Source organism: Furipterus horrens, unplaced genomic scaffold, assembly GCF_987537825.1.
Source record: "Furipterus horrens unplaced genomic scaffold, mFurHor1.1.pri manual_scaffold_2, whole genome shotgun sequence".
NCBI classification, from domain to species: Eukaryota; Metazoa; Chordata; class Mammalia; order Chiroptera; family Furipteridae; genus Furipterus; species Furipterus horrens.
The window spans coordinates 10,128,107-10,138,746 of NW_028327172.1; the positions used below are offsets into that span (position 1 = coordinate 10,128,107).

General features: G+C 54.0%; 1 protein-coding gene across 1 annotated transcript; it reads left to right on the plus strand.

The window, feature by feature from the left end:
• Positions 1 to 1,261: 1,261 nt before the first annotated feature.
• On the plus strand, positions 1,262 to 10,173 carry SSRP1 (structure specific recognition protein 1). Its single transcript, XM_090261263.1, has 17 exons — positions 1,262 to 1,330; positions 1,828 to 1,955; positions 2,334 to 2,519; positions 3,156 to 3,261; positions 3,546 to 3,736; positions 3,846 to 4,076; positions 4,217 to 4,320; positions 4,419 to 4,547; positions 4,780 to 5,001; positions 5,729 to 5,801; positions 6,221 to 6,359; positions 6,488 to 6,533; positions 7,773 to 7,902; positions 8,286 to 8,456; positions 8,614 to 8,702; positions 9,229 to 9,415; positions 9,678 to 10,173. The coding sequence occupies exons 2-17, from the start codon at positions 1,902 to 1,904 to the stop codon at positions 9,747 to 9,749; spliced, it is 2,130 nt and encodes a 709-aa protein (XP_090117389.1). The 5' UTR covers positions 1,262 to 1,330; positions 1,828 to 1,901; the 3' UTR covers positions 9,750 to 10,173.
• The last annotated feature ends 467 nt before the right edge of the window (positions 10,174 to 10,640 follow it).

Sequence of the window (10,640 nt, forward strand, 5' to 3'; positions counted from 1 at the left end):
TTCCCCATGTGGGAAGGCCACCCTCCCCTCCACACCCCCACTCTTATTAGGGATTTCTGGACCCAAGGGTAGGTAGGACGACGACCATGTCCAGCTTGAAGCAGCTAGAGGAGCTTGAGACCTTCGCCCATTGTCCTTTACAAGATTACAAAGGGTCCTAATATTTGAGAGAGGGGGGGATAGTTAATTTTTACGAACCAGGGGTATGGACTTGGGGGCGATTGCTGGGGGAGGGGGGTGCTGGGTGGAGGGGAGCAAGGGGGAGAAAATTGGAACTGTTGTAACAATATAATCAATAAAAAACATTAAAAAAAAAAAAAGACAAAAGAGAACTGGACTTGGGGAAGGAGCTTTGGGTTCTCGACTCTGGCTTTACTGCCAACGCACTGAGGCCCTGGGCGACTCCTCTTTGGGTCTCCGTCTTCCCCCCTGCAAAAGCAGGTGGGAATAAACAAACTCAAACATGTCTCCCAGGTCTGGCCTCCTTTGATTTTGCAAGATGCGTCCTAAGGGCTGTACGCGGGGGGGAGGGGCGTGGGTTTGGCCATCCCAGGCTGTTTGTGGTTTCAAATCGGTTCTGGCTCCTAGGAGAATCTGACACCAGCACTTGAACTTGACACCGCCTTTCGCCAGCCTCTTCCAGGCGATCCATACATTGTGGTTAGAGACGGGAGGCTTTTGGGTGCTGACAGCGAACTCATTTCCAAGAGGATCCAATCCCACGTGACAGGGGAGAGCGAGGCAGTCACGACTCCACCAACAGCCGCATTCTCTTCGCAGTCAGTGGGAGGGGTCACTTCTCTTCACGGCTCTTTAAGTATTTTTCTTCGTGTCTCACACCCTCCTTTCCACTCCACGGGAACCCCTGTTGTTGCAGAAGAGAGGGACCCACATCAATCCAACCCCCCGCATACACACGCCTCTGTGGAAAGTCCGCTAGAAGAAAACTACAGTTTCTCTTCAGAACCTAGTCCTCCACTGAAGAAGTGCACGTGCTTTTTTAGAAAAAAGCTCTCCGCTTTCCCATTTTCTAGTCTGCTGCCACCTGGGTGGCAAGTCCACGCCGCCGGCTGCCCTCAGGTCCTCCAGAGCCGCCGCCGCTCTATGTGACTAGCCGGGTAGGCGGGCCGCGCTCGCGTCTCTCTAGCCGGCTCGACCACTCTATGGTTCAGGCACAACTTCCGGTGGCGGGACGCTGGGCCGCGCACGCGGGAAAAGCTTCCCTCGTGTCCCCCCCCCTCCCATCCCTTGTGTCCCCGCCCCCTCCCCCGCGTCCCTCAGCGCGCCCACCGCCCGCACCAGGGCCTTCGCGAGGCTGCTGCGTAAGGAGGTGGGTGGTCGCCGTCCCGGTGCCCCAGGAAGGTGCGCGTCCCGCCCCCGCCGCGGGGCGCTCGGGATGGACTGTTCCGTGTTCGAATTCGCGGGCAGCGGGCGAGTCCATTTTAGGGGGCGGGGGGGGGGAACCTGGGTCTGGGGCCTCAACGCGGTGGCAGTGCTGGGAGGGAAACCCAGCGCTCTTGAGCTGGGCTGGGGCGCGGGCGAAGTGCGGACCCGGGCCGGCCTGGGGCACCGCTGCTTGTTGCCATGGCGCCCGGCGGGGCGCCCAGCGCTTGTGTTTGGTTCGGGTGTAAGCGCTGCTCCAGGCCCGCTGCCCCAGCCAGGGCCTGGCCCCTCGAGCCCTGCGGAGTCCGCCTGTAGACTCCCGCGCGGAGGAGGTCTTCGGACATCCCAGGCGCAGCCCCGGGTCGCCGCCTGGCCGCTTCTGCGCGCAGAGTGAGGGGCTGTCGCTTGTGCTCACGCGTCTCTCTCTTGCATTCGGATTCCCAGCCTGCTGAGAACCTGCGCACCCACCCGGGAGTAGGGGCCCGGCTCCCCGTTGAGGTCAGAAGGGGCAGGTCAGCATGGCAGAGACCCTGGAGTTCAACGACATCTATCAGGAGGTCAAAGGCTCCATGGTAAGAAGGGCTCGGGCTGTTGAGATACCTGCAGAGTTGCATCCGTGATGTCGCTGCTTTGGAAGACGAGTCAGTAGCATATGGACCTGCTGTTTTCGCAACAATAAAAGTTACAGGGCCTCTCAGAGTTGGAAGGGCCCGTCCCTGCTGCTCGGTCTGGAATAGAACCGAGGACCGGTGAGGGTTCTGGATGCTGGAGCCTTGATTAGAATCCGGCCTTCCTGGCTGCTTGTCCCCCCTTTACCGCCCCCCCCCCCCCATTTCAGCCGTTACTTCTGGATTCTCTGGCCAGCCGAGAATGGGCGGGTGTTGGTTGGGACTGTACCCCATAGGCACCGTGTACTGTCCCCAGCACTTTTGGGCTTATTTTTCCAACAGAATGATGGTCGGCTGAGGTTGAGCCGCCAGGGCATCACCTTCAAGAACAGTAAGACGGGCAAAGTGGACAACATCCAGGCAGGGGAGTTGACGGAAGGCATCTGGCGTCGCGTGGCTCTGGGCCATGGACTTAAACTACTCACAAAGAACGGCCATGTCTACAAGTATGATGGCTTCCGAGAATCGGTGAGGTGTCTTGTTACCATAAATCCCCTTTCTACGGTGTCATCTTGTTTAATTTTAATCTTCTAGAGTGAGTTGGGGCTCTTTCCTCTGATAACCGTGCAGTTGCTAGTTTGGGCTCTGCAGAGCAGAGCCATCGATGCCATTAAGCAGTCGATGTTCAGCTTTGGGTTTCAGAATCCCAGGAGTGTCTCTGTGCCTTGAAGATGCCAAAAGATTTCCTACCATTGTGATTATTTTGGTTGTTTCTGCTTGTTGCCTTTATTCAGGTTCGGAGGCTTAGCTTGATGCTTTAGTTTGGGTTTTGTTTTTTCTTTTTAAACTGCTTGAGTTAAAGATTTCATTTTACTGTCCACTTTCATTGAAGCAGTACCTACACAAAGATAGTAATGAGAGGCCCATAACCACAAATTGTCAGTTTCTTATTCTACTCTTCCCCTCCCAGAGATCCAGTCCCCAGAAACAACCTCTTTCAACATCCTTTTAAACAGTTTTATAGCTGAGATTCTTAAGTCAGCATGGATTTCTGATAAAAGGTATATTGGGGCACTTTCTCAGAACTAGATAATCCCAGAACATTCAAGTTTGTGTTAAAACCACCAGGGTTTACTGGGATTGCTCTCTCCGCTCCACCCGCAGGAGTTTGAGAAACTCTCTGATTTCTTCAAAACTCACTATCGCCTTGAGCTAATGGAGAAGGACCTATGTGTGAAGGGCTGGAACTGGGGAACAGTGAAGTTTGGTGGTGAGTCCTGGGCCAGGTTGAGGTTTGCGGAGAAGGTAGGAGAAAGGTTGTCAGCCTTTACCTTGTTCTGCTCTCTTTCTGTCGCTGTCTCTGATGTCCTCTCCGTGTGTAATTCATGTGTTTATCGAGGGCCAGCTGTGCTTCAGGCACTGTGCCTGCTCTTGGGGGTACAGTGTAAACACAGTAGCCACAGTGCCGCGTCCTCAGGGAACCTAAATCTGGTGGGAATGTGGTTTATGCGGACCCACGGGGAGGAGCTGTGGCTTGACACCTTTTCCCCACAGGGCAGCTGCTTTCCTTTGACATTGGCGACCAGCCGGTCTTTGAGATACCTCTCAGCAATGTGTCCCAGTGCACCACAGGCAAGAATGAGGTGACACTGGAGTTCCACCAGAATGATGACGCGGAGGTCTCTCTCATGGAGGTGCGCTTCTACGTGCCTCCCACACAGGAGGATGGCGTGGACCCCGTTGAGGTGAGGCCTCCTCTGGTCACTTGGGGGTCAGATCAGATGGTGCTGGACAGGCCCTGGCCGGCCCGGAGGCAGAGCCCTGCTGCTTCATCACCAGTGTGTGCTTTTGCAGGCTTTTGCCCAGAACGTGCTGTCTAAGGCAGACGTGATCCAGGCCACTGGCGACGCCATCTGCATCTTCCGGGAGCTTCAGTGTCTGACACCCCGAGGTCGGTACGACATTCGGATCTACCCCACCTTTTTGCATCTGCACGGCAAGACCTTTGACTATAAGATCCCCTACACCACGGTGCTGCGCCTCTTTTTGCTGCCGCACAAGGACCAGCGCCAGATGTTCTTTGTGGTGAGCAAAAATTACTAGGGGCGGATTGTCCTGGTTTCTGCTCAGGTCTTTAGTAGATGGATTTCACTGGGGTTTAATTAATCAGCAAATTCTCATGACGCATCGACTGGTGCTAAGTCTTACCATCTCTTCCTTATCAGATCAGCCTGGATCCCCCCATCAAGCAGGGCCAGACCCGTTACCACTTCCTGATCCTTCTCTTCTCCAAAGACGAGGACATCTCCTTGACGCTTAACATGAATGAGTGAGTGCTCCTGGACTCATGCCCTGCCACTGTCCCGCAGGAGACAGGCGTGCAGTAGAAGGCAGCAGTGCTCTGACCTCCCCTTTCTCTGTTTGTAGGGAAGAGGTAGAGAAGCGCTTTGAGGGGCGGCTCACCAAGAACATGTCGGGGTCCCTGTACGAGATGGTTAGCCGGGTCATGAAGGCGCTGGTGAACCGCAAGATCACAGTCCCAGGCAACTTCCAAGGGTGAGCATGTGGCCTGGGGTCCTGGGCTGTGGGGATGGGTTGTGCCACCTCTTAGAGGCCTGGTTGGGTTGTATCTTGATGGTGTCAGTCACCTCCATCAGAGCCGATTGGTGAGGTTCACTCACTTGAGGGCCTGAGCACACGCGTTGCTCCTGAGAGATGTGCCCTATGGCTCTGTGTGTCACTTGCTGCTGAGGTGGGCGCTGACTGGGCTCCCTGCGCCCTCCACCAGGCACTCTGGGGCCCAGTGCATCACCTGCTCTTACAAGGCGAGCTCAGGACTGCTGTACCCACTGGAGCGGGGCTTCATCTATGTCCACAAGCCGCCTGTGCACATCCGCTTCGATGAGATCTCCTTCGTCAACTTCGCTCGGGGCACCACCACCACGCGTTCCTTTGACTTTGAAATTGAGACCAAGCAGGGCACTCAGTATACCTTCAGTAGCATTGAGAGGTGAGAGCCTTTGCCAGTCTCTTCTTGGTCGTCCTGCTCCTGACCCAGCCGTGACCAGGGGGTCCGGAGCCCCCTCCAGGCCTGTGACTTGTCCCTAACTTCAAGTTGTGAGCAGAATTTTTCTTTTGCTTCCCTGGGCTTTGGTTCTTTTCCTTGGAGTGCTCAGCCTTTGGAAGGCTCTGTGTTGCTTTCTGTACTTAAAAAAAATTTTGTTTTCCATATTACAAAAGCTCTGTCTTCAGTGTAGCCCTTCTCCTCGGCTCCCCCTATGGTGGAAATGCTCTCTCTTTCCTGGAATGAACTCAGTGCCTGAGAACACAGCAGCTAATGTTTATTGAGTGCTTGCTGTGGGCTAAGCATTTTACAAACATTTTCATGCTTAATCCTGATAACAACTGTGAAGTATGAAATATAGACCAGTAAAAAGACGAACCCCCCCCACCCCCCCAGTATCCTCCCTCTGCTTGGTGCATATTTGGTAACTAGGTACACACCCCGGCTTGCCTTTTCTTTCTTAGAACTTTTCAGAGCGGCACAGGTTCCTCTTTCAAGGCTAGTGTCAGACTCCTGACTGCTCTCCTCCGAGGGCCCTGAGCTGTTGGTGGGATAATGGGGTCCAGAGCTCCGGGCCCCACAGTCTGTCCTGGCCTGCGGGTGTCAGAACAGCATGCTGTCCTCCCCTCGCTGGCGTTGCCCTTCTGGTAACTCAGTGCATCTCCCCGCACAGGGAGGAGTATGGGAAGCTGTTTGATTTTGTCAATGCAAAAAAACTCAACATCAAAAACCGAGGACTGAAAGAGGTACTGTTGTGTGTGGGAAGGATGCGCCTCTCCTGTTCCTTCTGGGGTGGGGAGATGGGCAGGGCTCCTTCTGGCTTCTTTTTCACTCTCTCTTTTCTTCTTACCCTTATAGAAAAAAGAGGTGCGTGTGACCCTTCCCCCCCTCTGGTGCAGGTTTTTTTCAGCATGACCTTAGCTCAGTCTCTGCAGCGCCTCAGGACCCCTCAGTGGGGCTGGGAGAGGGAGGGGCTTGGACTAACCTTGTTGGCAGGGACTCTTCGGGGCGTGAGCCCTGCACGCTGGCTGTGTGTGGACAATTCAGCCCCAGGGTCTTCTGGGGCTGCTGCTCTGATCTTACAGGCATGGGGGAGTGCTTTTGAGTGTGCAGGGGTCTGGCAGCGGGGCCAGTTGGCCCTTACTCCCAGCTTTTCCCTGGCTAGGGCATGAACCCAAGCTATGATGACTATGCTGACTCTGATGAAGATCAGCATGATGTCTACTTGGAGCGCATGAAGGAGGAGGGCAAGATCCGGGAGGAGAATGCCAACGACAGCAGCGATGACTCAGGAGAGGAAACCGGTGGGCCAGCCTCAGCAGTGCTGGGGTGTGGGGGCGGTCAGACTTCCCCGGGGGTCAGAGCTGGGTATCTGGGTGAGGGGGTGGGGTTTCCACAGGATGGAGCTGATGCACCCTGTGTTCTTTTTCAGATGAGTCATTCAACCCAGGTGAAGAGGAGGAAGACGTGGCTGAGGAGTGAGTTTTGGTTCCACCTCATGGGGGCCTGTGAGCTTAAAGGGACCAGAGATTTCTGGACATTTATTATGTCCCAGCATCAGCTACCGACTCAGGGTGAAAAAGTGACCTTTGGTGAGGTGATAGATAGAAATATTTCAAAAATGGTCAAGGGCTTCGTAAGTGCAAGGCACTTTGCGAAGCCAGAAAAGTGTAGTGGGTAAAGGCTGGAATTCTGCGAGTTCATGTAAGTAGAGAGGCCAGGGATAAGACTGGCTGTAGGCACCTGGATCAAGGTGCTCCGCAGCTGTCGGGAATCTGCTTATGCTTTTTCCGATTTCCTTATTTTGGGGTAGGTTTGCCCCATGCAGTGCCACATGACCTTCAGAAGCTCTGGGCAGGCTTAATCCAACCGGTTTAACTCCCAGGAGTGCCTCCTCTCAGAGTTGGCAGTAAGCAGCGTGGTTACACGGCCCTCCTGAGCCTGAGCGATGGCCATGTGCTTACGACTAGGCCATGCATCCACCCGTAGTGCCTGTGGTTGGGTGAGCCTGTCCTGAACGGCAGCACGGTGGTTCCCAGCAGAAAACTGGGACTCGCCTAATCTAGAAGTGTTCAGAGTGAACGTTGGGCAGGAATAAAAAAGGAAATCTATAGGAGTCTACTCTTCCTGCTTGCCACCTGCTTATTCATAGTGAGTCAGTGAGTAAAGGATTGTGAAATGCCTTGAAAACGGTTCAGCACCATGCAGGAACAGGTCGTCGTATCTTCTGTGAAATTCTGTGTTTCAAATAGGGCTGTTAACTACATGGGTATGTACTGGGTTAGACGAGCTGGTTTCCAGTACTTTTCTTTAGTGAGTGTCTTTACCAGAAAGACTACAGGGTAGATTAAGATGATTAACTCAATGGAGGTGGTGAAATGAACTTGGGACATGTTGATGAGACAGAACTTCTGTCCCCAGGAGCTTGGGGATGGAGTAGGACCTGGGGAGGCTGTGACCAAGGAGAGCAGCCGCAGCCTGTTGCGTTTCTTTGACTGATTCACTAACTAGCTCATTGCTGTGGCTGGGTCTGGAGAGCAGGTGGTGGAAGCCACCTCCGCACAGGGGAGGAGGCAGAGTTGGGGGTGGTGGTGGAGGCTGTGGGGTCCTCCCACTCTCTTCTTTCAGCTGATGTCTTTGGACTTGACTTCTTCCTGTTCTGAGGCCATGGGTTGCCATCTTCCCTTCCTGAGGCTAAGCCCTACTCTCTTTGGCAGGTTTGACAGCAACGCCTCTGCCAGCTCCTCCAGTAATGAGGGTGACAGTGACCGGGATGAGAAGAAACGGAAACAGCTTAAAAAGGCTAAGATGGCCAAGGAGCGCAGGAGCCGCAAGAAGCCTATGGAGGTGCGGCCTGTCCTCTGAATGGGAGGGTGCTGGGGGGCCATTTTCTACCTTCGGTTGGTCCTCCCAGGGCTGATTTTTGTAGCCAGTGAGTGTGGCTTTGAGAAATATCTTCTTGGAAATGTTTCTCTCTGGTCCTTGACATGATTAGCTTCTGGGAGATCTGAATCAGGAGACCAAAGAAAGGGGCCCCATAATGAGCTGGGCCCTGGGGTGCAGAGGGAAGGAAGCATGGGCCCTGCCCCTAGTGAGCTCTCAATCTAGCTTGAAGCTGTTCAGTCCTTTCTCCATTTTTGTGCCCAGGTAGGTGATCCAAATAATTTTGGGGGGCGAATGTAGGGGCCTGTGGGATATAGATGGCTGAAGGCGTTTGAGTTGTTATGTAGGTGAAGAAGGGCAAAGACCCCAATGCCCCGAAGAGGCCCATGTCTGCCTACATGCTGTGGCTCAACGCCAGCCGAGAGAAGATCAAGTCCGACCATCCTGGCATCAGTATCACGGATCTTTCCAAGAAGGCAGGCGAGATCTGGAAGGGAATGTCCAAAGAGAAAAAAGAGGTGAGTAGCAGGAGAGATGAGGGTGGTGAATCTTGATAGAGGGCGCCGGGGGCCATTGGTAGAACCTTTCTGGGTAGGTTTGGCCTGCGTCAAGGAAGAGGTCTCATTCTCTGTTTGTGTGTGTGTGTTTGTGCGCGCGTGTGCATGCGTGAGACAGGAGTGGGATCGCAAGGCTGAGGATGCCCGGCGGGAATACGAAAAAGCCATGAAAGAATATGAAGGGGGCAGGGGTGAGTCTTCTAAGAGGTGAGTGTTTGGAACAGAGTGGCCCAGTAACTGCTTTTTTGTCAGATATTTTTGCAGGTCCCAGTTGCAAATGGGGGTGTTAAAGATTATGGAAGCCTCTGACTGCAGTCGGGCAGTGCTTCTCACGTCAGAGCAAGCAGTTGCCTAAGGGCAGGCCACGTGCTAGGGAATTCCTGGCCACTGGATAAATACGGCCCATTTTCTTCCTAGAGGGTTAATTTTATTTAAAGGTATAGGATAATTTAAAAATATTACAGATCATAATTTGTATGAATTTTTAAAGAGGAAGCAAGAGATGTCAAATAGGTTTTGCATATGATCAGGACATGGCCCCTCAGTCTTCTGGTTATTCACTTACACTGCCTTTCCTTGGGGTACTTGGGGCTGACATGGCTGGCTGTTGACTGTAGTGTGATGGGCAGTGTGGCTGGGACCTAGAGAGGCCTTGTTATAAAGCTGGGGGAGATTTGGGCTCGATGACGGGGTAACGTGAAGGCCTCACCCCTTTGCCTTCTTGCTAATGCAGGGACAAGTCAAAGAAGAAGAAGAAAGTCAAGGTAAAGATGGAAAAGAAGTCAACGCCCTCTAGGAGTTCGTCCTCCAAGTCATCGTCACGGCAGCTCAGCGAGAGCTTCAAGAGCAAAGAGTTCGTGTCCAGTGATGAGAGCTCTTCGGGAGAGAACAAGAGCAAAAAGAAGAGAAGGCGGAGTGAGGTGCGGCAGGAGTTTGGGGACTGTGGGGCCTGGGCTGCTGAGGGGCATCTGAGTTGGGGGCGGGGAGGTGGCAGATGTTTCTGTGCCAGGGTTTGTGGCTGGTCCCTAAGAGTAACGGGTTGGAGTGGGTAGGTGGGATTCTGGGGCTCCGAAGGCAGAGCTTAGGGACGGGGGTAGGGGACTGGGGGCACTCACAACTGAAAAGTGGCTGGGAGGGCAACCAGGAGCCTACCTGTCCCCTTAAGAGACATTTGGTTTTCAGGACTCTGAAGAAGAGGAACTGGCCAGTACTCCCCCCAGCTCAGAAGACTCGGCGTCGGGGTCTGATGAGTAGACAGGAGGAAAATTCTCTCCTGGGCTTCTCCGGTCACCCCCCAGTCTCCCCACCCATGTTTTTGTACCACTTTCTCATATGAAATGTAGCGTTTGGATTCTGGGCCATCTGAACAAGCTCTCCTGGGGGTGTGCGTTCCGCTGGGCCAGCAGGGCAGGCGTCTTCCTTGGCTGCTGCTTCACAAGGATGGCTCTTTAGTTTGGGGAGAGAGTGGGTGGGAGGCAGGGCAGTGCAGGGATTCAGATCCTCGTCCTCCTTTCCCGACCTTCGGGATATAGCTGCTTCTCGTCCTGTTCAGGCTGCTGCAGCAGGGCTCGTGTGAGGTCAGGCCTGGGGCTCCTAACGGGCATATTTCTACTTTTATTTTGTATTTCTGGTCTGTGAAAAACCAACATTTAATAAAGGGGACTGACTTTGGAAACCATGTCCTTCTGCCTTCTCTCTCCCTGTGGTACTGCTCTCGCTGTTCTCGGTGGTGGTTACCACACCGCTCTGACTGGGCAGGGCCCTGCTGGCCGGCCGGGAAGCAGGTCTTCGGGTACATCCTGTTCTGTTCCCGGCTGGATAAGCATTGGCTTTCACCCTCGTCTGCCGGGATGGGCCACCTGAGAGTCTAGAAGTGAGAGCTGATCTGATTAGGGAGTCTCTCTCACAGTTCCACTCCATTAGCCAAGCGAGGGGGAGGCGGCTGCTGGCTCCCTCCCTCCTCACCTGTGAGTCAAGGGTCTCGCCAGGCTTTCGGTAATGGAATCAGGATTGACTGCAACCAGAATGGAAACCTGAGCCCAGAGAGTTGGGAGAATGAGCGGGATGGGGGTGGGGGCACAGTCTGATCGGGGTGCAGGAAAGAGGTGCACCAAGTTATGGGAAGAATTTGTATCTGGGAAGCGG